The sequence below is a fragment of the Ictalurus furcatus genome, chromosome 9, assembly GCF_023375685.1.
Source record: "Ictalurus furcatus strain D&B chromosome 9, Billie_1.0, whole genome shotgun sequence".
In the NCBI taxonomy this organism is placed as follows: domain Eukaryota; kingdom Metazoa; phylum Chordata; class Actinopteri; order Siluriformes; family Ictaluridae; genus Ictalurus; species Ictalurus furcatus.
This window is the reverse complement of record NC_071263.1, coordinates 675,001-699,362: the sequence shown is the minus strand read 5'-3', so window position 1 is coordinate 699,362 and position 24,362 is coordinate 675,001. Positions and strand designations below refer to the sequence as shown.

The 24,362-nt window shown below is 41.2% G+C and overlaps 2 protein-coding genes across 3 annotated transcripts in view; one reads left to right on the top strand and one right to left on the bottom strand.

Annotated features, from left to right (window-relative positions):
• Window positions 1-123: 123 nt before the first annotated feature.
• Window positions 124-23,027, bottom strand: gpr137c (G protein-coupled receptor 137c). The gene is made up of 7 exons (XM_053632595.1): window positions 22,647-23,027; window positions 8,823-8,872; window positions 6,832-7,066; window positions 6,166-6,315; window positions 4,642-4,767; window positions 4,294-4,418; window positions 124-3,875 (listed from the first exon to the last, which is right to left on the bottom strand). Exons 1-7 carry the CDS (start codon window positions 23,025-23,027, stop codon window positions 3,683-3,685), a joined length of 1,260 nt encoding a protein of 419 aa, XP_053488570.1. The 3' UTR covers window positions 124-3,682.
• Window positions 23,028-23,705: 678 nt separating this feature from the next.
• Window positions 23,706-24,362, top strand: part of txndc16 (thioredoxin domain containing 16) — a 19,697-nt gene continuing 19,040 nt past the window's right edge. For both annotated transcript variants that reach the window (XM_053632594.1, XM_053632593.1), the window contains exon 1: window positions 23,706-24,257. In XM_053632594.1, coding sequence (XP_053488569.1) covers window positions 24,083-24,257 — 175 coding nt within the window. In that variant the 5' untranslated portion in view covers window positions 23,706-24,082. The remainder of the gene's footprint in view (window positions 24,258-24,362) is intronic.

Below are 24,362 nucleotides of genomic sequence, written 5' to 3'. Positions count from 1 at the left end.
AAAAAATATAGCCAAATATAGGAGGGTGGTGTGTGTGTGTGTGTGTATTTGATATCTCATGATAATTTGTAGCAGCATACTCTTGTGCAAAATGTTTTCCAGTGAAAACAGACATTTTCGATGAACAGTGCAGTAAGGCTTTATTTGATTTTTTTTTTCTTCTTGGTAGTGCTCACATTTTTAAACTATGAAAATGGATAAAGGTATTACATTCATCGAACACAAACAAAACATTTAAAAGATACAATAAAGGCTTTCTTGGTATTTCAGACAGAAAAGAACAGATATGGTCAATACTACCGAGCCGTAAATGGACCAGTTACACAAACATACCAAACAGATTAGCGTTCCTGTGCAACTTAAAGCTTAGCTGCATCCTTTCACCGGTGTTCTGCGTTACAAAAAAACTAAGGAAAAAAGCTTTTCACACAGATGCTACACAACTCTGAAGACTTCCAGCTAAATCAAATACACAAACTCTTTCACACAACACTCACATACGTAAAACATCCGTAAAAGTCAAGACTGAGACGTCCATCACGTGTGCGGTGCTGTGGAGGACGCCATCGTAGAGGGGAAAAAGGAGATGATTAATCCAATCATGATCGCTTTCACTCACTGATTGTTGATATTTTGTGCCCACGTTCAAGTAAAACAAAATATAAGGGATAGGAATGACTCGGATTTATCAAAATGTTCACCATTTCCCCATTATCTAAATTTTAGACGGTCATAAAAAATACGGTGTGCAACATCTGCTTCTTTAGTTTTGCACTGACGCGATACGACTAACGGAGCTAACAAAACCGTGTCTAAAATACTACCTAAATCACCGTGTAGCTGAGAGTTAGAATGTTTTATACCACAATATTGTTGAATCCTTGAATCTGATTGGTGAGAAGGTGATGATTCTTTTTTTTTTTGATAATAGCAGCTCTGATAGTAGTTCCGGCTACAAGACAAATCACGTTAATATTAATGCGCTCGTTGTAATACGTTACGGTTTCTATGGAGTCTCCAGCGTCGGTGAACACATTTTGTCTTCAAGACAGAGGACTTTGTGTTTTAAAATTTCTGGGAATCTTAACATGCTAAATTTATATATGTGTGTGTGTGTGTGTGTGTGTGTGTGTGTGTGTGTGTGTGTGTGTGTGTGTGTGTTATTAACTTCGAGAAAACCAAAAGAGACTGATGAGGGGAAGACTGTTTAGCGCTGATATAAAGTAAGCGATAACGGGAACTAACTTGTTTTGCGAACAATAAACGTACATGGCATTATTTAATAAATAATACTATAGTTGTTGGCTGTGGTACGAGAGGGAATAAAACACTTCAGAACATTGTGTTAGAGGAAAATAATCAACTTCGGTGTGGAAACGTCGCACTCCGTCGTGTTTTATTCCTTACATGGAATTTTGAAATTCCGGCGGCCATTTTGAAATGCGTAAATGGTTTTTCCTCGGTGCAGGTCAAGTGTAATTTCATTCTAAACAGCGGGCAAGCCTGATCTAGTACCGTGGTTTACAAATTATGCTAATTAGCAGTTGTGCGAATGTTAAAAACCACCCCTAGGCCCTGCCTCCCAAAGCTGAATGGTGGAGCTATACCAGAAAGCTAGTAAAATTGATGAAAAAAGATTTCACGTGAAAGACTTCGAGTACTTGTTATCTACATTAGCTCTGTAGCTTCACTGCAAAAAATAAAGAAGCAAAGTTGCTGATCAAATATAGCCTTTCCTCTGTACTTTGAGGTGAAAGCTGTTGGGTCAATCACGTTAACCGTCAGTGAAAGAACTCTCAGTTTCTAAACATGTGCGCTAATTGTTTGGGCTCAGTTCACCGAGAAGCTTGTGATCTTCATTTTTTTATTCATTTAAATGGCGTTTATGTACACAATTTTATGCAACAACAACAAAAAAAAAAATTAGGGATAGACCAATACATTTTTATACAACACTAACACCAGATTATCAGCTGACACCAGATAGTGACGTTTTTCACATAAAAAGAAAAAAAAAGCTGTTGCTATTGTCGAGAAAACTGTATTTCAGTGTTTCAGTTCACGATGCACTTTAAGACAATACATGCCCTCATCAACATTCCCATCACATAACACATAAGCCTGTCATGCAAATCGACATAAAACCTACGGAAACATTTACATAGGCATATTCTGACAGGCGTCGGCCTGTCAATTTAAGTCAAATGGCACACACACTGTGGCTTTGATAGGAACACCGTTACAGCTGCTGATTCATGGCAACCGTCCAGCAATTATCAGCCAATCAAGCAGCAGCAGAAACGCAATGCATATATATGAGTGTGTAGAAACTATTTAAAAAGAAAAATTATCCAGTGAGCGGCAATTCTGGGGCAGAAATGCCTTGTCAATGAGAAAGGTCAGAAGAGAACGGACAAACTGGTGCATGCTGACAGGAAGGCTACAGTAACTCAAGTAACCACTCTTTACAACCACGGCGAACAGAAAAGCATCTCCCAATCACAACACGTCGAATCAGATGGGCTACAACAGCAGAAGACCAGGTCGGGTTCCACTCCCGTCAGCCCAGAGCAACAATTCGAAGCTACAGCGGGTACGGGCTCGCCGAAACGGACAGTTGCAACAATTACGCTTCTGCCACATGACTGAATAATTGCATGAATGCGCAGGGGTACGTGTGTTCCTATTAAAGTGGCTGGTACGTGTAGATAACTTGTTGATATAAGGCTGTATTACGATGCCGATTAGCCTCACTTGCTATGATACGTTATCACCATTATATGACTTCGGAATCTGAGATGATGTTACGTCAAATCGTCGAACGCGGTTTTTAGGAAACGTTTTTTTAGGAATCAGTCACAAAGGGCTTCTGACGGTGTAACGTAGCCCTACACAAGACGATTCGGTTATGTAAAGTAAAATGTTACCGAACACGATGCCGGTGTTTCACGCCAACATCGGTCCATCAGCGACACTCCGTATCGGATTGGTGCATCCCTAAAGAAAATGTAGAACGGCACCCACGTTGAAGAATACGCTTAGTAGTGAGATGTTAGTACCATTAATTCTGTGTCACATATACATTTATACACTCATTCACACTTCATAAAAATAGACCTTTCCAAGAACATTCAACCCATCTGAATCTTCATTAGGGTTTTTCCCCCTTACACCTGTTTTGGCACTACGCAAGCATCTTTACCATCTTTACAGTCTTTGCTAATTGGCCATAGTTGACTCCTTCCTTCACGCCATCCAGGAGGACACTTTCACACTTGGGTCTCTGTGTGCACTGAGGTTTTCAGTACCATGAGCAGGCCCCGAAAGGTATTAAGGTGTCTTCACAGATCAAGCAGTGTGCAGAGGAATTTTAGGAAATCACCGTGCTGAACCCGTGGAGATGGGAGGAATTGTGCAGATCAAAGGGGAGTCTCTTTACAGGAATCATGATTGGTCCACGTATTAGTCGAATCCTCGGGGAATGCGGAATTGGGAGAACTGTGAGCAGAAGCAGCACCATCTGACCTTCTTATTTATTATTTCTCTCTGGTCCCTTTTTGAAGTGCTGAATATTTGAAAATACAGGGAGGTTTACCGTACATATCTCCAGCAACTGTCCCGTTAAGGTCCATAGAGCGGTCTTGTCTGTGCCTGACTGAAACTGAAACTCCAGGATGGTCGCTCAGTTCTGAGGGGTGGAGTAGTAGTCCTGCGGCGTGGAGTAGTAGTTGTGGTGCTGGCTGGTCTGGATGCTCCCATAGGAGAGGAGAAGTGGAGCGGTGGAGGTCTGGGGTGCCGTGAACGTGAAGCTGCCCGTCTTCTGGAGGGAACCGTACCAACTTGCACCTAGCTGAGACGACGAAGACATCGTACTACTGCAGGAAAAAGAAGGACAAAGGAAGAAAAACAAAAAAAGTTACGTTTCAGCAGGACCTGATTTGACCCTGATCCCGGGATTAACGAACATTAATAAAGCTATCACGAGTAGGGAAAGAGCTACAGAAAGAGTTGTTTGTTGGTAAATGAGACCTTTTAGCTGTACTCATGTTCAACGCACGTGAATAGAAGAGGGCTTTGGTTGAACGTGCGTCATGATGACGTCACGACGCGTCTCGGCCCGGATCGGAGGAAAGTCGGCGGTAATTTTTTTTTAAATGGCAAGCTCCTCCAAATATTGCGGAGCTTGCTTGATATTTCGTTCATTTCTGTGATCGCAAAATCCCAAAGGGACGGAAATATATAAATATATATATTTATATACGTGTTTTCGGCAATCCCTGTGTGCACACAAACCTTCCCCTTTCACTCCTGGAGCTGAGGCTTCTGGACAGGTCATCGTCACTATCGTAGCGCCTCGGATTGTCAAAGAAATACGCCCTGGAGTTGAAACTGTGGCTGTGGATCATGCCGCCCGGTGCCTGAGAAAACAAACACACAAACATCGGTTCGATAGTGCGTCTCGGTGGATTTTTCCACTTGAGTGACTCAAGACTGATGTGACTCATTCATTCTGTCTGACAGGCCTGACGCTCTCCTGTAGAGCCTAAAGTAGCAGATTAGTCCGATTCGTCATGGAGGAAACACCAGGCAGCACAATAACGGGTCAGTCAGAGTCAGAACGAGAGCAACTGGATGTCTCACCAGGTTCTGATTGGGCCGCTGAACTCTGAAAAACACCACGAGGAGGGTGGTGGGGACAAACTCCCAGAAAAACAGGACAATCCCAAACACCATGTAGGCCTTCCCGCTGATCTTCTCTACATCATCCTGCAAGAACACACACACATTTTTTTTTTTTGGTTATCTTTCTATTTTACAGGATTTTCACGATCTCCATCTTATCTTCTATGCCTTACAATCTGCTCGATAAATGACGACTTCTGGTTCACTGATTATTTCGAATAAAAGTCTGAAAAAGAGATCCTCTCTGTAACTTGGTGGAAAATTTGGACACCACTTTTGGACATTGTAGAACCGCATTTCAAGTAATATTGTGCTTTTAATAAAGACTTACCGTATACACCTAGGAAGTGACCTAGTTATGTATGCTGTGAAGAATGTGGGGTGTTTTTGACTTGCATCTGGGGATAGTCACGCTTTCGGGATGGCTGGGGAACGTTTTTTTGTTTCCATGGCGATGCATAATCACTGCTTTTTTTGGGTGACTTGTGAAAACCCGATAGATTTTTATTTTGTCATTATTTTTTTTAAATAAACAGGACAAAATATTTTGAGACTGGAATGGAGCGAAAGGGATGAAAGAAAAACAAAACAGCAAAAGGGCACATTAATGACGATTCTGTGAACTGACAGGCACTCAAAGGTTCGGAGAAAAGTATGACGTGTCCACCATAACGTCCACTCCTGTCTGGACCACGAACTGCAGGCTAGTCTGGAATATTTCAGCCAAACCGAACAGGACGACACCAAATTTTAGCCTTGCCGCTTGGAAAATATATTTAACAATACAAATGACCTTGGTCAGTGCTGTCAGAGCTAGCAAATCAGTTACGTAGTCTGTGAACCATTCTCGTTGCGCTTAAGCCCAGCCGCTTTTGCTTGACTCTCGTTCCTATTCCTAAAATGATGCGTCTTAATTTGTCTTCGGAACCTGCTTTATCAAAGTAGTTTAAACAAAGGCAGGAGCAGAGCAGCCAGAATCTGTACGGCCCAAGGGGTTTACGCCGCGGTACGTATATACAAACACAATTCCTCCCCAGGATAAGATATTGATGATATAGTCGATGGCGCGGTTATGTGGCGTGACCTGGGCATCGCGCACGTAGAACGAGGACAAGCATGGCGGAAGGCGGAGTTCCAACCCTAGACGAGGAAGAAGAATTAATCCCTCCGTAATATGGAAGCGGTTCGGATACAGAAGATCAGACCTGAAATCAAACGGCTGTGATTTGTAGGGTGTGTCAAAACCCCGAAGACGCATCAGATTTGTCCCACAAAATCAAGCAAAAACACCGACCAGAGCGTGTTACTATTTTCAGATCATTCCTGCAAAAAATACCATGAAATATCGTGATATAGTTTTAAGTCCATATCGCCCATCCCTGACGGGTCGGTTCTGCTCAGTGGGCAGAAGGGTCTGTCTAGTAGGAACAGGTTTTGCTCAGCAAGAAAAGAAATTAAAGGAAACGTTGCTGATGATGGTACCTGGTCGGAGAAGCTGTACCAGCCGTAGTTGAACGGAGTGGCCCGGTCTTTTGGAGATACGGCCACTATGGCGAGATTATAACACACCCTCGATGTGTACAGCAGGACAACTGCTGCTCCGGTGGCTGTGGCCTGACGCACTGATGTCCCCTGAAGCACACAAATGCACTAGGACCATTAGTCGACCATCTAATGTGTTTGGTGTGTGTACAGTATGTGTTTGGAATTCTCTTGTACCCCTTTTCTATTCGGAGTTCAGTGATATCATTTGTACATAAACAGTTACATAAAAACAAAGGATGTATTTATACATATTATAAAGTAAATATACAAATAACTATTCATACTTTAGGTCAATTACTCTTAACTCAGTGCTGAACTATGCACAACTGTTCGCTATACTCTCCTCTATAGCAAAATTAAAGCAAACTTCAGACACCAAACTTAAGACAGCTTGGTATTAGAGGACAGTTGTGAGCACATTCAGTAGTATTTTATTCCCGGAATTCATCCCAGTAAAATAGTTCTTTTCATAGAGCTAACAGTTCTGTCATGCTAGCACTTATATAAAGCAATCAGCACCTCGACAAGAGGACTCTGTTTCAAACTTTCCGTGAATGAGTCAAATAACCAGAGTGATGGGAATTTCCTTTCCCATCATCTTACCTTCGACTCCAGATAGACGTTTGCGGAGGACATCTTGGCAAGTTTGCAGATGCAGGTGGCGAGTGAGATGGCGCACAACACGAAGAGGCTGTCGTTGATTAGCACACGAGCCAGAATTATGTGTTTTGCATTGCTAGCTTCCATGTTCTTCTGGGTCAGCACCATTAGAGAGCACGTAATGTTCACCGCCAGGAAGAAGACGCTGATGAACAAGAAGGCCAACCTCAGGGGCATCCTGCACAGAGACCGGGTCATAAAACAACTTATACTCCTCATCAGTGCAGAGCGTACACCACTGACACTGCTAACGCCATCTATAGAATCATCGTTAAGGAAAGATAACCAAAAACAAATCAAATTTAGTGCTTCATTTTACCCCAATGCTTCTGCACATTTGCCGACTAGCCATATATCAGCAGTCAGATATAATATACAAGTTTATCACTTGGTCCAATTATTAAAATTAGCTAGATAAGGTAATACGTTCAAAGCAGCATGTGTACCTTCTTTGTAGCTAGCTATGTTTATTATCTAACCTTTGATACACCTCTCAAGGCTGGACAATCTGAAGCTTGTGGCCAGAAAAGTGTACAAAAACAATGACTACCTTAACCCTAACTCACAGACAGTACATAGGGATTTGTCTAGACTGAAATCACATGATCCAAAGCTCATATTTGTCCTACTTGCTGTTACAAACTGAAACTTTCAGCATCGGTCAATAATTCTGGAGTCGACTGCATTATCACTATCGTTTCTCTTGCCTGACATTGCAAGCAGCTCAGAAAAGAAGTGATTTAAAAAAAGATCTAGTATTAGGGAGCCAAAGCAAATGGACGCAAATATAATTGTTTGTGATTTTAATGACCACTAATTCACGGAGTTGACACTCCAGAGCTAGGGTTGACACCCTAAGAGCTACTTAGCTAGCTAAGTAGAAGGCTGCCTAGATAGGATTTGCAATCCTGAAGTGTCAAGCCACTATTTTCCCCTAATATACATAACTAAGAACTTCCTTCTTTAATAAGAAAAAAAAAACCCTTGAACGACACGTGCAACCAACTGCCAACCAACCAACCAGCCAAGGAACTAACCAACCAACCAACCAGCCAGCCAAGGAACTAACCAACCAACCAACCAGCCAGCCAAGCAACTAACCAACCAACCAACCAACCAGCCAAGCAACTAACCAACCAACCAACCAACCAGCCAGCCAAGCAACTAACCAACCAACCAACCAGCCAGCCAAGCAACTAACCAACCAACCAACCAGCCAGCCAAGCAACTAACCAATCAACCAACCAGCCAGCCAAGCAACTAACCAACCAACCAACCAACCAGCCAAGCAACTAACCAACCAACAATTGGCTGAGATATAAAGCAGCTGTCCTTTGAGGTCTCTTATGTTTGGACACATTTAAGTTCCCATGTGTCCTTTAAGATGAAGGTTGAAGACATTCAAGTTCAGAAAACATGGTGGACAGTTTTAACATGATTTGAGAATAAGATCCTGACAAGATTCTTTTAATAATATTGATATTAACATTTATAAGAAAGTGCTGTCAAACATGAAAAGATTTTTTTTTTTAAAAAGCATTATTTTTCATTCCAATTGCATTCTTACAATATCATTCAAGGACAACTTACTGACCACGAAAGGAAAATCACTTCAACCGGACAAATTCAAATGAACGTGAAACATCGCCGCCATAGTCATGCACCTAATTGGTCTAGTGCTTAGTTTTCGTCCAGGCGCCAGTCAGTCAGTGGTCTCCATCTGTTTTTCATTCATTTTGCAATTTGTTAGACTGCAGTATTTGTTTTGTAGTCATTATCTCTCCATCTCAATCCGTGCGCAACGATCCGAACCAATAATTCAAGACAAAACAATTTGATTCGTGCTTCACCGGGACTAACGCAAGACAAAGGCCACACTGACTTGTTTATGAAGGTTTCGTAGTCACCCGTGTCACTTTATATGTAGTACTTACTTGTATTTGTTGAGCTCCGGGGAATATTTCGCTTTGGCTTTACACAGGATCTGTTGGAAGAAAGAAAGAGACAGAAAGAGAGAGACTGAGAGGAGGACCGGATTAACATGATGTTAGAAAATGCTGCGGACAACAGAGCAGGCTAACCAAGGACAGCATATCGAGTCTGTGACCTCTGATTGGACAGAAGGTTTCGATTCATTTTCTAAAACAGCAGCTCTGAAAGTAGTTCCGGCTGCAAGACAAATCACAGGTTTACATTAATGCGCTCATTAATATAAATGACGTTATTAATTCTATAGTAACAACTGACACAGGGACTTGTGTAGCAGATGCTCCACATACTGTACACGGATTGATAAACGTGTGTAATTGTTGACATGGTGAAGAGGACATGTTTGTGTAGCATTTGTTGAAGGAGTCTCCAGTGTCAGCGCTTTCGAGCAGATAAAACGGTTCCTTTATGTTTTCTGACTCGGGGAAAGTCTTCGACATGGGGGCATTGCAGGTTCTTGGCAACGTGATAAATTTCCAAAGAGAGAAGCTGATGAGGGTAAAGATCAATAAAGTTTGATTGTCTTTAAACTGTTAATCATCATCATGACATCGTAAAACCCGGAGAAGTGTCTGCTGCACAAACAGGACCGTTATCTGCAGATCTGTTCAAACAGAAATGTCTGTTCTGACTGAGCAAACAGCTATTTTCTACAGAGCGATCGATACAGAACTGCCCAAAAGCTAAAAATGCCTTGGCCTTTCATTACAAAAGCTTTTTTTTTTTCCCTTCCCTTTTTGAGGTCCTTACAGTGCTGCCAAGGTGTTGGTTCACTAGCATGGTGAACTAGAACTCACCCTGAACCCATTCCTCTATCTGTTAGCTACAGGAGATCTTGCACAAACCCAGCACCGACAGATTTATTTAAAGCCTTCTGCCTAAAATTTCCACACACAGCAAAGTTCTTGAGACAAATCTGCGCACGGTCACATTTTTTTAAAAATCAACAAATATTTTCTGGCATGTGTACACCCCAAAGTTGATTATTTTCCAAGAGCAGCACATCCCGAAGTGTTTTATTCCTCTTATACTGCAGCAACGGTTACAATCTCTGATTATTAATAATGAACAAGAGGTCATACTTTTTAATCTGTTTATAATTACACATTATAATTAACTGTACTCTTTAAAAAAAACAACAACATTTCAACCAAACAAAAGCATGCATCACAATAATTGGCACCCCTGCATTTAGTACTTTGTGCAACAACTTCTCCTATAATATAATAAAGACCTGAGGGAACCCGAGAGCACCCCTCAATACACAATCTCTCCAAGTCCTCCAGGGTCCTATTTCTTGTCTTGTGGAGTCTCCATTTCAGCTCAGTCATCTTTACCGAGAGTGCCAATAATTCCAGATCTGATTGTAGATATTGTGATACGGAATTAGTTATTTTCTGAATTATAAACCGCATCGTTATTTTTCGAAAAAGCTGAAGCACAGCAATGGAAAACAAGTACATACGCAGAATTTCTACGTCACGTCACACCACGTCTTATACCATATTTAGCTGTAGTGGGCATCCTCACACTAATCACACGATGCATACTGCAAATGGCATAAGTCAACACGTACAGTATTGTGGAGCTCATAATAAACATACCAAGCAAATTCATGGCGCAGCTGGTTTGTATTTAGTGATGCTCTCGAAACTCCATTAAAGGCAGATCTGATGACTAAACTGTGAAAAAGTGGCTCCTAAGCGCTACATGTGCTAAATCATAAATCCGCTAAAGCAGCTCAGCCTTTGGAGCACCTCGGCTACGGAAGAAAGACACTGAACACTCTTGATCCTTTTTATAGGGTGCCATTACTTTGGTCCTAATTAAATGGTGGTAATTGAATGGTAAGTAAAAGGAAAGAAAACCTGCGAGATCATATTTTAGCTCGTGTTATAAGTGCATCTCATGCCAATGTTTTTTTTCCCCTGGTCAAGATCAGATGATGCAGTATCATGCAAACCTATATCACATGTTTTTGCTACAGCTCGGCCTAGCCTCCCATTTTTCTTTAGCCATACAAAAACAGAAACAGTCCCAAAATAAACAGTGAAAGTGTACCGAAGGCTTCGTCTTCCAAAGAGAGAGAGAGACCAGGTTCCCCTGAGCATTCTACTTTCACTGAGTGAGAGCTGTTTTAGCTCCACACACACACACACACACACACACACACACACACACACACACACACACACGAGAGAGAGAGAGAAATAAGGTCAGCACACTGGCCTGCTGCTGAATATGAGCCTCAGTTGGCCATAAAAACTCAGCCAAAGCACGAGATTCAGAGTTTACGCCAGGAAGAAGAATTAACATAGAACTGTGAGAAGAGTGGAGCGTGAGAGAGAGAGAGAGAGAGAGAGAGAGAGAGAGAGAGAGAGAGAGAGAGACACTCAATGAGTGGGTCAGTGCTTCAGTCAGTGAGCTGGTCAATGAGTCAGCGAGTCAGTCCGTCAGTGTTTCAGTCAGTGAGTTAGTGAGTCAATGTATTGGTCAGAGAGTCAATTATTCAGAAAAAAAACATGCTCTACGGCCCATCAGAAATGATGCCCTGTGGAATACAGTAGAATATTTCTCATTTGGTTTAGTTATATCAAGCATTCACAAGCTACTATTACACATGCAACCTAATAATCATTTTAATAATCCGACTCACAGCACAATCTGACTAAAAGCGTTCATGTTTACACCTCAGTCACAGTAGAGGAAACCAACAGAGGCCAATCTGACTGAAATTTCTATCCAATTAAACCAGGTGGGTCTTTTTTTTTTCTTTTTTAAATAATATAATATATGTGAAATATTATAATTGAGTAAATCTTTGTGGCTGATTACTTTCGCTACTGGAATCTCACTGCGTGCGTTCTGTACACGTGCATTTCAGACATGATGGGCTCCTGATGGAAAAATAAATAATAAAACCTGTGAGAAAACAATCACAGTTCATATTACAGACTGATTCATTCATTAAACTCAGTAGAGTGGCTTGGTGTTTGATATTCAGACATTCAACAAGGATGCAGAACGAACACGTGGTAAAAAACTAACAAAATATACAAACAAACAAAAAAGAGACAATGGTTAGTAGGATTGGGGAAGGCCAACATATCAGTGTGAAGGTCAGGTGTCCACAAACCTTTGGCCATACAGTGTATTTCCCAAAATAGAAATAAACTAGTAGTCTAATCTGAACCATGACCGTGACCAGGCAGTCACTAAGGATGAATGAATGAATGCTGTACGGTCGTTTAAATGAACGTGGCTCTTGCTCGTCCCACAAGCTTCATAACTGACCGTTCGCTCACAACAGACTGAAAGTGAAAACCTTACTCACGTTAATTATTGTGTTGCATCCCAGTGCACAAGATGCCTCGAGAACCTTTCCAACAAGCTCTCTTAAAATAAAAATAAAAAACCTCAAATAGTGCAGAGTGTGTATCCTGTACGTATCTGTTTAAACACGTTATCTGTTCATTCTGGAATAATTTGTTCGCATTGAGGTACATCCCTAATAATAAACACTTTATTTGGAATCTGTAATCTGCATTACTTCAGATTCATTTAAAACATAGCCACTGTAGGAAAACGGAAGAGGGACAGTTTAAACTGACAGCGTCTTGTGATCCAAAAATACAGCATCATGCGCATTCTACAACACGACGACAAGGAAGAGGAAGGAAGGAAGAGAGAGAGAGAGAGAGAGAGAGAGAGAGAGAGAGAGAGAGAGAGAGAGAGAATATAAGAGACACACACAGTGTGCATGTGTGATTTGGGGTGAGAGAGAGAAATACTCAGCCTACAAGTTGTTTACTTTGTTTGGTCACTTAAGAGAGAAAAAAGAAAAAGAGAGAGAATGGAGTGCTGGGCTGAGCAGACTGAGAGCAGCAGAATCTCGCACTGCTGTGTTATATTGTGTTGTGTGTTCGTGTGTTATATTTTTCACGTGTTCCTGCACACCATTTTTCTCTCTCTCTCTCTCTCTCACACACATTATTAGTGTTTACAGTATCTGCTACTTGTAATGAATCGCCGGTTCACAGATCAGAAATGATTATAAATTATGACCCATATCACTATTATAAAAATGAATATTTTTGTGGAAAAGCTTGCAAACCTTAGGGCTTTCGAATGGGAAGAAAATGCATCCATGTTTTACAAATCACCTACAAAATGACCCAAAATTAACTGAGAAAGTGTCTTTTGGCCTATAGTTCATGCCTTCCTCCAAATACCCCCCTACAAACATGCACCATCTGACATGTTTACAGGATCCAACTCATTATTTCCTGTTTGCCTTCTCAGTTATCAGGGGGAGGGAAAAAAAAAAAAAAAACCAATCCTGTTACCAGGAGCCTGTGCAAAGCCTGAATCACGAGCCTGAGAAGCTAAGAGGATTTAAGCTCGGCTTTCTTCCAGTTTTACTTCTGTTTGAACATGATGGCCTGCCTGACCGTGTGTACACACGTGCAACATCTTGCTCGGGCCTTAGAATCTTCAGACTTTTTTCTTCCCCCCAAGAGAAGAGGTTCAATCACGTAGCACATGGGCTGAGCGTGATCAAAAATCAATACACCAATCTAGAGTAAAGAACTCAACTGTCACAGGGTCATGTGAGAGTGTCGGACACAGTGTGAAGGTCGAGGTCAGACCGGTAGAGTAATGATTAACAATTATTAGCTCAGATGCGAGAAGGTCACAGGACAACCATTACCTTGACATTCTACAAAGCTGGGCTTTAATGAAGATTAGCAAGAAAGGGAAAAAAAAAAAAAAAACACCACCACATGAACTCTCATTTTGAGTCTCAGCAAACATTTGGAATAGATTCTCTGGTCTGATGAGACCTGCCACAAAGTGCTACATTTGGTGAAAACCCAACACTGCTCATCACCCTGAGAACACCATTTATACAGTGAAGCATGGTGGTGGTGGTGGTGGCATCATGTTTTTGGGTTGCTTTTCATCAGCAAGGACAGGGGAAATGGATTGGTGCCAAATATGAGACCACCCTAGAAGAAAACCTGTTCAGCCAATTACATTCAATCTCATGCTCAAGAGTAATTATCATACAGTTGACATCAGTTAAATTATTACGATTAACCCCAAATAAATATCAGCCGTTTCTGTACGATTTTCTTCACATCTTGGTTTCATCCGACTGCTGAAGCCATGGTCCGCAAAGAACTTGCAAAGGATGTGTGGTATCTCACTTGTTGAAGGGTATCGATCAGGAGAGAGGTATAAAAAAAAAAAAAAATTCCATAATATTAGATGTACCATGGAACACCATGAAGGCCATCGTCAAGAAGTGGAGTAAATGGAGCACCACAGTGACATCACCAAAAACGGGACATCCCTCCAAAATGTATACACAAGCAAGACAAAAACTTACCAGGGAGGCTGCAAAGAGAGCAACGGCAACATTAAAGGAGCTGCAGGAAGATCTGACAAGTACTGATTACTCTCTGCAGGTGACAACGATCTCTCGAATTCTTCACACGTCTGGGTTATGGGGTAGGACGGCTAGATGGAAGCCCTTCTCACAAAAAAACATCCAAGCCCAAATAAATCACCCCAAACCATGTGTCAACATGTGTTATGGTCTGATGAGACCAATTCCAAAAGGTATAATAATGCCAAAAGTTATGTTTGGTGCACAAAAAAGCAGCACATCACCAAAAGAACACCGTACCCATGGCGAAGCATGGTGGTGGCAGCATCATGCACCATTTTTTTCCAAAATAAATAGAATACACAAGTCTTTGTTATCATATACGCACATCTAGATACTAGCATCTGAGCCAAAACTACATTTTAGACCTTTAGCAAGTTAGCAACTGTAATTCCAATAACAGTGACTGATAACTGAACACCCCACAAGGACCACCTGCTTTAGCTAAACAAGGTGTATAATGGTTGCACACTAAATCCTCAACACTTTCATGGGTTAAACGCTGCATTTCCTCTGCAAGTCTCATCAACTGACCTCATTACCTAATTCTCTTTATTAGCCAAGCAAATCCGCAACACCGTGAAACTTTTGCCAAAGAACCAGTGGCCTAGTTACACATTAACTACACATCGAACACAACATCGCAACTCCATGAACAAAACCTCAGAGCAAGTCGAGGGAAATGATTCTAATGAGGGCAGCATGTAGGGTTCACAGCAACAATACCAATCATGAATAATACGTGGTTCACGTACAACTGCGGATCATAGTTCTAGAAGTTTAAAATAGTTTTGGTCACAATGTTGTTTCCAAAGTTAAAACAGTTCAGAAACAGCATCGAGTAACCAATCAGGTGTCACGTTGAGGGGGGGGAGTAAGAGAACCGCGGAGAACAGTGTGCCCGTGAGTGAATATAAGCGTGAGCTCAAATATATGTTGAATTTTTAAAAAATAATAAATTCCAAAATGTTGCAATCTGATTTAAAAATAAACACCTTGTCTATTTTTGGGACATTCACTAGTATGCGATCTGAGGTAGTCAGTATGCAGCAGCTCCTCGTCTCTTTCTTTTCTGCCTCCAACAACACAGCAAACTCAAAACACCCTCCTCATCACCAAACTTTATTACTGATATTTAATCTAGAGCGCAAGACAGTCTAGTTAGTTCACTGATCATAGCGAGGACTGGTAAGAGCGCCGTTATGGTTTCAGTGTGGGTGTCGCATGAGCTGATTTTTTTTTTTTTTTTCCCTTTCCATAAATAGCAGAAAAAGACAAGTCAGCACTTTTTCTGGAGAAAAAAAAAACTCAACTAAATATTGTAATCACAATAGTAAGAACTAAGAGTAGTTTACATGCTAAATATAGAGATTATTAGACTGGAAATAATGATATATTTTGATAACTGTCTAACCTTTAAGCTCAGTTTATGATACAAGGTGCTAACATTACTAACAACTGATATTTAACTGCAAAACTACAGATTATGTTTAGATTTATAAACAACCTACCGAGTGTATAAGTTTACTTCATAGAGTACAGTTGTAAGAAAATGGACATAAATGCATACCCATAATTTTGCATATAATCCTAAACTGTCTATAACTGTAGTGAAAGATATTTGTAGATCTGAGCATCGGTACAGTACAATGGGTCTTTATACTTTCATTATTGATGTAAAAGGAAAATATCAGCCAAATCAACAAACTAATCAAACAAAATATCAAGGCATGGTAACAGTATGGTAAAAGGTAGCTCCGCCATTTTGTTTTTACGACCCGGGGAAGAAAAGCCTACCCAATGGGTTTCTATTGGCTCACAAGAACGAGGCTTGTGAAGTCACAGGTGAAGAGTTAAACAAAAAAATCAAAAATAAAAAAAACGACCCGCTATTAAATGCAAGTGTGTGTCTTTTTATGTCCTTTCCCCTTCAGTGAATTGGAATTGTTTTTCCATTGGGTTTTAGTGGAATACAATTGATATGGATGGAAATTTACCTCAGAAGTATGAACACTGCCCTGAGACACTCCCTATACCTACACAACCTCCTCCTGAATTAATCACAGGGGTATTTTCCACAATAACAACATGGTGTAAAATATAGACTAACGCACGCATCTAGCGACAACGTCGGCATGCAGGAAGGACTGGGAATGAAAACAACATTCCGGCATGTTCTAACAGAACACATTTATGGCAGTGTGTGGGCGACATGACTCTTCAGCTGGAGTAAACGAATCCTCAGGCGGCTGGATTAACCTTTGACAAATAATAATAATAATAATAATAATAATAATAATAAAAGATGTTCCTTACGCAGGGTTGGCATGAGCATTTCAAAATATCATTACTTGCACCCTTTCATTTAAAAGAACATTTCTGCATGTTTTTTCCACTGAGAAAAGGATATTATTTAATACTTTGTAGAAGAGTTGTTATGTAATTAGTAATAAAACACAACAGGATTTGGTGTTTTAGGAAAATAATCAACAGTATTGTGCGATGCCAATCAGTACAATTTTTAATTTACTAATGAGCGACAGAGCATGCTTTTTGTTTTTTTTTTAACCGTTTATAGTTACATTTAATGTTATGAAATGTCCACCGAACACATTCGTTTCGGTCATCCTTTACGGTATAACAGCTATAAACGTATCTGTTTTCACTCGGTTTTTTTCTGTCTCTCGAAGTTAATAAGACGGAAACTACACAGCTAGTCATTTTACACAGAAAGCGGAACCCGGAAAAGTTCCCCGACACTGGAGACTCCTTCCATAAATTCTAAATAAACATCACCTAGCAGAAAACTTCACCACATCAACAGTTATACAGTTCCCCTAATCGAATAACGACACATTTAATCCATTTATAGTTAGCCGCCGTTCGTGGAAAGTCCGAGCTGAACGAGCAGTTACTATGGAAACACTTTTTAGCCATTTAGTTACATTTTATATCGTGGAACATCCGTAAAACAAAAAGTGGAGCCTGTGAAATAAATCGATTTCCGTTCAACGTTGGTATTTTATTGCTACAGATTAAGAGACAGCGTGTTATAGATTCAATTTTTTTTTTGTCTTGCCTTAATATTGAATCTGCCAGAATATTTGCGGCATTTAATGAACAGCAGCCCAGCAGAACCGTTTCACGCTTTTACACCTCGTAAAAATGGTGTTTTCAGAAAAAAGAAATCCTACCTAATGAACCGCTAATTATATTTCAGCAACACAAATAATTCACCCAAATAATTAGTCCCCCTTCTTGGTTTCTGCGATCAGAAGAAGTGCCTACAAGCCGAACGAGACAAGCAAAATTCCTCCAGGTTTCTGAGGCAACGTGAAATGCTGATTTGTGCAAGTTTTATTTGCTATTCTGATACCCAGTCTGCTCCTGTGCACTTGCTGGTCCAGATTTATTTCAGAATCGGAGCGGGTGGTGTTTTTGTCTGAGCACCACACACACACACACACACACACACACACACACACACACCCTTTTTGTCAAGGCTGCAACAACACGCTGACGTAATGCTCCTGCGTCGGCTGCTGCACTGCCTGCAGCTTTAAAAACCCAAGTGTGATTCACTAGACGCCCAGACAGACACAAAAATACATCCACTTTCTGCTGTTAGTGCTAACAAGTCAGAACTCTGAGAGGACGCAATATGCATAAAGATCCACAAGCAGTCAGGTTTCACTCGGCCACTGTCCCATATGCTGACTGGAAGGCACAGAAATGCTAAATAAGCAAGTCCTGACTGATATCTGCACTGCAAAAGAGTACACAAGCGAAGTGAAAGTTATCTGATTTTTTTTGCAATAAGCAGTATGTCAGACAGCTCCCCGCTCCTTTATTTATTTATTTATTTATTTACTATTAAGCTACATTAAATTCAGTTCTCGATTCTGATTCGTCAGAAGATCTCTGATTAACTCTCTTTACAAGCAGCTCCGAGGGTCGTTCCACCTGCAAGTCAAATCCTACGCTTATATTAACGCGCTCCTTCTCATACGTTATCGTTTCTATCGTAGTACCGACACGCACAGCGACTCACGTGACGAACGCTCCACGTGGCGGATTTACGTGCTGACGTTTTCAGTGAGGAGACGTTTATTTTCCACGTGTGGAAGGAGTCTCCAGTGTCGGCGCTTTGTAACAGTCCGTTTTCTAAACACGGGAAAGTCTTCAGCGCGTTACGGTTTCTAAGAAAATGGCCGAAAGAAAAGAATGACCGTTTATAGCGAGAACAGTCACAGGTAACGCTAACGTGTCTCGTGGACGTTCCGCAACATTAAAACGGAACGATAAATGGATTCAAAATAAAATGTAACAAGTATGACGTCATTCTTTAATAACTAAAAATGATCATCGTCAGCAGGTTTACATGGTGCAAGAGAAACAAACGTGAACCTTCGAGACACATCCAATCTACACAATTAATTTTTTTTAAAGCTTGTAACGAAGATATACTGATGAACCCCTGACATTCCTCAATACATTCAAATGCCAGAGAATGTATTAGACCCTCTGTGAGATCAGAATGTTAATTAAATTACTTCAGGATTCTTTATTATCAGGCCAACACTATGATTATGAGTCACAAATGATATATTGTGCAGCCCTTGTAATGTTCGTGCACGATTAGTTTCGGTCTTGCGCAAAGGCCAGAGGCTTTGTTCAATAATAAGCACTAAGACTACAGGAAATCCTTCAGAAATGCACTGATCTTCGTTGAACTCGTACTGCCTTTGCTAAACGAGTCAACATGAAGACACGACGAGCGATGCACAACTGATCACAAATGCCATTAATGTACGTTCGGTGGCTTTCTGTGTCATCTGACAAAATGGAGCCATTGATCGGTCTGGGAGGTCGGGTTTTCCTCCCCATTTACACTCAAATTTTAAAAAATGTTTAAAAACAAGGTCAGTACTTTGCTAACAGTGTCTAGCTGGTTTAATCTTTGGATAAGAGATGAGATAATGTGTTATTGCTTACTGATCGATGACAGACAAAAAGGAACTCTTAATACGAGGTGTACAGTTTTAAAGCAATGGGGAAAAAATATAAAATGTCCACCTCATGCTGAAATCCTCCATTTTGTTAGCAGGTTGGTGAACATTATGTGTAGCTGTTGTTTTTTTAGTCTTTGTATAGAGTAGGTCCACAGATTCATGCTCAATAGATGCATAGATCAGGCCTTTGGTCGTACTACTAATACTACAACAGCTACTACAACGAATCGTTTAGAAATGCGTAGATCAGGCCTTTGGTCTTGGCTAAATGTCAGCGTACAATGGATTTACATCAAAACAGAGCCATGGAGCAATCTGATTCGTTTTCTAAATCAGTGGTTTTCTAAACGGAGTCCGTGACTTTCTTTACAGCGTGCAAATCACAACCCACCATCATCAGAGCGATTATATTTATTATTGGTATAGGCGTTAGTCTATTTGACTAGCCCCTTACATCGAATGGCTTTAATCCAAACTTCGAAAGCTCAAAAACAAGTAGCGTGTTAAATACAGTCGACTGAAATCTAATCTAACGTGCTCGAGTCAGTGCGGGGGTGTAAGAAGAAAAAGCTCTCCAATAAATAGCTAGGATAATGACGAGTTAAATCTGTGGGATTTATTTTACAGTACATCTCTGGCCTCAGAACTTTACCCCTGCTCTAAATAATTCAATAGTTTGATAACGTCAGTCCAGATGTTTTTGTAAAGCGACTGAAGAGCCCAGGCTATTGTTTAGCAACTATTCTGTTCATGAGCACTGCATGCACTAATGGTGCTTCTTTCCTCTCCTTGAATAAATAGCAGCCTTGTAGAGATCACATTTCAAAGTTTGAGCTTGGCCTATGACCAACAGTTTAGTAACCATGTCCTTTTATTTTATTTATGCTTGTATAAGCTTTGCTGCGTTGGACAGTTGCAATGCACCGGTCAGCCATAACATTAAAACCACCGACAGGTGAAGTGAATAACATTGATTATCTTGTTACAATGGCACGTGTCAAGTCAAGGGGTGGGGTATATAATATTAGGCAGCTGATGTGCTTGAAGCAGGAAAAACGGGCAAGCGTAAGGATCTACCTGGGGAAGAGATGGCACCAGGATGCACTATGGGAAGAAGGCAAGATGGCGGAGGAAGTGTGATGCCCTGGGCAGTGTTCTGCTGGGTGTGGATGTTACCTTGACATGTACCACCTACCTAAACATTACGGCAGACCAAGTACACGCCTTCATGGCGACGGTATCCTCGAACATCAGTGACCTCTTTCAGCAGGATAATGCGCCCTGACACACAGCAAACATTGTTCGGGAACGCTTTGAGGAACATGACAAAGAGCTCAAGGTGTTGACTTGCCCTCCAAATTCCTCAGATCTCAAGCCAATCGAGCATCTGTGGGACGTTCTGGGCAAACAAGTCTTACAGGACTTTAAAGGATCTGCTGCCAACGTCTTGGTACCAGATACCACGGCACACCTTCAGAGGTCTTGTGGAGTCCATGCCTCAAAGTGTCAGAACTATTTTGGTGGCAAGTGTAGTGTTTGTAGGTGTGTACTGGTAATCAGTTGCCATGGATAATACTCATGGCATGGATAATGTGCTGTTAGTGTGCTCGGAATAACGGGAAGTTTCCCACTATTTTTGTTTCTTTCTTTCTCTCTCAACAGTGTGTGCCACCCAGCAGCTTCCGAAGGACTTAGGAGTATAATGTCAAGATTATGTGACTATACAATATCCCCAGTGATTTTTTTTTGTTTTTGCTATGACAGCATGAAAAAAAAAGTAGTATAGTTTAAACATCTCTGTCTGAGTAAATGAACAGGGTGAATATTCAGGGTAGAATATTTAACTCATCTTCCGTATTTCATATGGAGTAATTAAAACGAAACACTTGTGGTGTGCGGTTAGGAAGATAATCAATGACAGGGTGGTGCGATACATCCTGAGGCAATTCAGACTTGCTGTTACCACCCTGAAGTTGACTATTTTCCTTCACCAACACGTCCTGAAGTCTTTTTTTTATGTTCCATTTACGGAAGGAGTCTCCAGTGTCAGTGCTTTGTAACAGTCAGAGGTAAACCATGGGAAAGTCTTCAGGACATTGCGCTTTCCGGTTTCTGTACAGCACGACAAACTGCATTTCTGGCTTATTAAAAAAAAAGGAACGATTGTTCATGGCTGCTATGTGATAACAGGAACTAACTAGGTTTCATGGGCGTTCCACACCATTAAATGTAACTATAAATGGATAAAAAGTATGTATATATGACGTGCTAAAAAAAAAAACCTGTCATCGTTGGCAAATGTGTGTAGTGGAAGAGCAATAAAACACTTCGGTACATGATGTTATAAGACAATAAGCAACCTTGTGGTGGTGACAATAATGGTGTTGATTGTGTTTTATCCTTGACCGAAAGTCTTTATTATTGTGTTTTGTTCTAGTTTAAGCTTGCCCCAAGAAGAGAACAGCTTAGTGATTTTAGATAGCTAGCTTGATACAATAATCCAGTCAAAACCCATTAAGTAGGAGAGGAAGCCTATCTATACAAAAAAATATGCAAACAAACTCTGTAAACAATGCACTGGCTGTGCAAGTGTGCAAGAAAGTGTTAAGGCACCAGTTAAAATGTCCCATGAGGCAGTACTAATAATACTACTACTCCTACTTCTATTAATAATAACACCCCTAATTAATGAGTCTTTATCAGTCACATATACAGTAGAGCAGAGTGAAATTGTTTTCTTCGCATACCCCAGCCTGTCAGGAAGTTGGGGTCAGAGTGCAGGGTCAGCCATGATACAGCGCCCCCTGGAGCAGAGAGGGTTAAGGGCCTTGCTCAAGGGCCCAACCGTGGCAGCTTGGCAGTGCTGGGGCTCGAAACCCCGACCTTCTGATCAGTAACCCAGAGTAACCCTTAACCGCTAAACCACCACTGCCAGTAGTAATAATACTACTATTCCTTCTACAACTAATATTAATACTCCTACTGCAACTACTAATATTCCTCCTCCTCCTCCTACTCCTCCTCCTCCTCCTCCTCCTACTACTACTACTAATAATAATAATAATACAACTGCTAAAACGCCCAATCCTACTACACCTACTAATACTGCTATTCATACTACTAATACCTCTACCACAACTACTATTACTAATAAAAATAAATATTATTATTATTATTATTATTATTATTATTATTATTATACTCCTATTAATACTAATATTTGTATTATGGTTTTGTTTTGGATGTTTGCAGTGTGCATCTGTTGGCTTTAGAAGACCATGTAGATGTATCAGGACTTGTCTGACCTGTGCGAAGTAGAGGTTGAGGAGGCAGAGGGTGCAGAACTGCAGGCACACGGGGAAACAGTAGAAGAGCCAGAAGGGCAGCGGCTGCAGCTGGCTCGCCTGGGCCATGTTGTTGAAGTAGAAGGAGAAGAGAGTGGTCCTGAGGGCCGACCAGAGCAGACACAGGAAGAGGAACACACTCCGGTAGCTGAGGCGCTTGTGGCCGTAGTGCAGGATGAGCCAGAGCTGCGAGTAGATGAAGAAGAAGAGTAGAGAGTACAGGAGCGTGTGCACGGCCGTGAGCGCCAGGTCCAACACAGCGCCTTCATCATCATCATCCTCCTCCTCATCTTCAGCCGGGAGAGCACCGAGCCTCCGGAGCTGGTTCTCAAGTGACAGCATGTCGACCGAGTCGAACAACCACAAGTCGGCCTGAGTTAAGACGCTCCGCTGTGCTTTAATTCTAAAACGATCATAAAAATACCCACAAACTTTTCATAGATCGGATTGGACCGTGACAAGCGTCATGGCAAAGTTGCACATTAAACTAGATAACTAACAGCGAAAATTGTTTCAAAAAAAAAAAAAAAGATCGGTCATGCAAGCATGGTTGAGAGACGGCCAAGCCAAAACAAACAAACAAAACATGTACAGAGGGGATTTAAAAAAAAAAAAAAAAAAAAAAAAAAAAAAATAGGAGCTCAGTGCAAAAAAACAACTCCAGCTGAAAAAAGAGAGGAGCGCAATCAGCTGGGGTATACTGCAGTTTAGGACACGCCCCTTGTCCAATCAGCTGAGGGCTTCTGTAGTTTAGGACACGCCCCTTGTCCAATTAGCTGTGATATGCCGCAGCTGAACCCCCACCTCTCGCCCAATCAGATAGAAGCGTGCTCCTGCTGGCGTCCTGCCGTCATAGCAAAATTGGGAAACTGACTCCGATGTGACGCCATTTTGGATCCGAACGCAACCGCAAATCTGCCCTGAGTCCTACCGTACCGTGTGTGGAGCCAAAATGTCGGCTTCGTTCAAATTGTAACCGTTAAAGCTCAACCCACTGTATAAAATCATTGGTTATTCCTAAATCCCGCCGCTGTCTGTGATTGGCTGTGGGAGGTTGTGGCTTTTGGTGGAATCCCAAACCGTCTTCATGTCGATGCAGAGTATACTACAGAGCATGCGAAGGATTGATGATGATGTCTTCCCTAGATTGTGCGCTTATATAGTGGATCAGGAAGGGTTTGGGATTCAGCCTGTGTTTCAGGAACTAACAGTATGTCGTAAATTACAGCCTGGAGGATTTTATACCGCTGAAGGGTCTTTATTTACAGTGGAAGGCTTTTTGTGGGGTTTTTTTTGGCAATACATATCTTTTTTTTTTTTTTTCCAAGAAGAGGAAGATTTTGGATGAATCCGGAAACGAAGCACGTTTGAATGAGGTGTTAGATAGTAATGCAGGAATGCCCCGCACTCGGACCATGAGCACTTGGGCTGTTGTTGTAGTTTTGTTGTGTTTTGTATCAGAGCAGTGCATTTCCGGTGGAAATCCTGCAAAGCTGCTGCAGCTCACTGCCCAGGGCTTTAAAGAGCACGTGCAGACCGGAAAAACATCTCTCATTTACTTTGGCAAAGGCGGTGAGGTGTCCTGCACCTGTACATCAGTGATCTCATCTAATGTTTAATTATTGGCAAAAATAAGAGGGAAAAAATGTTGATATTATTATAAATTAAAGAAGAGAA

What these genes read in the sequence shown, in the direction of transcription:
- gpr137c (XM_053632595.1), bottom strand. Translation starts at nt 23,027, where the DNA reads ATGCTGTCACTTGAGAACCAGCTCCGGAGGCTCGGTGCTCTCCCGGCT. An exon ending in TCAACCTCTACTTCGCACAG is followed by an intron (nt 8,873 to 22,646) that starts GTCAGACAAGTC and finishes TTCTTCCAACAG; the next exon opens with ATCCTGTGTAAAGCCAAAGC. An exon ending in ACGTCTATCTGGAGTCGAAG is followed by an intron (nt 6,316 to 6,831) that starts GTAAGATGATGG and finishes TGTGTGCTTCAG; the next exon opens with GGGACATCAGTGCGTCAGGC.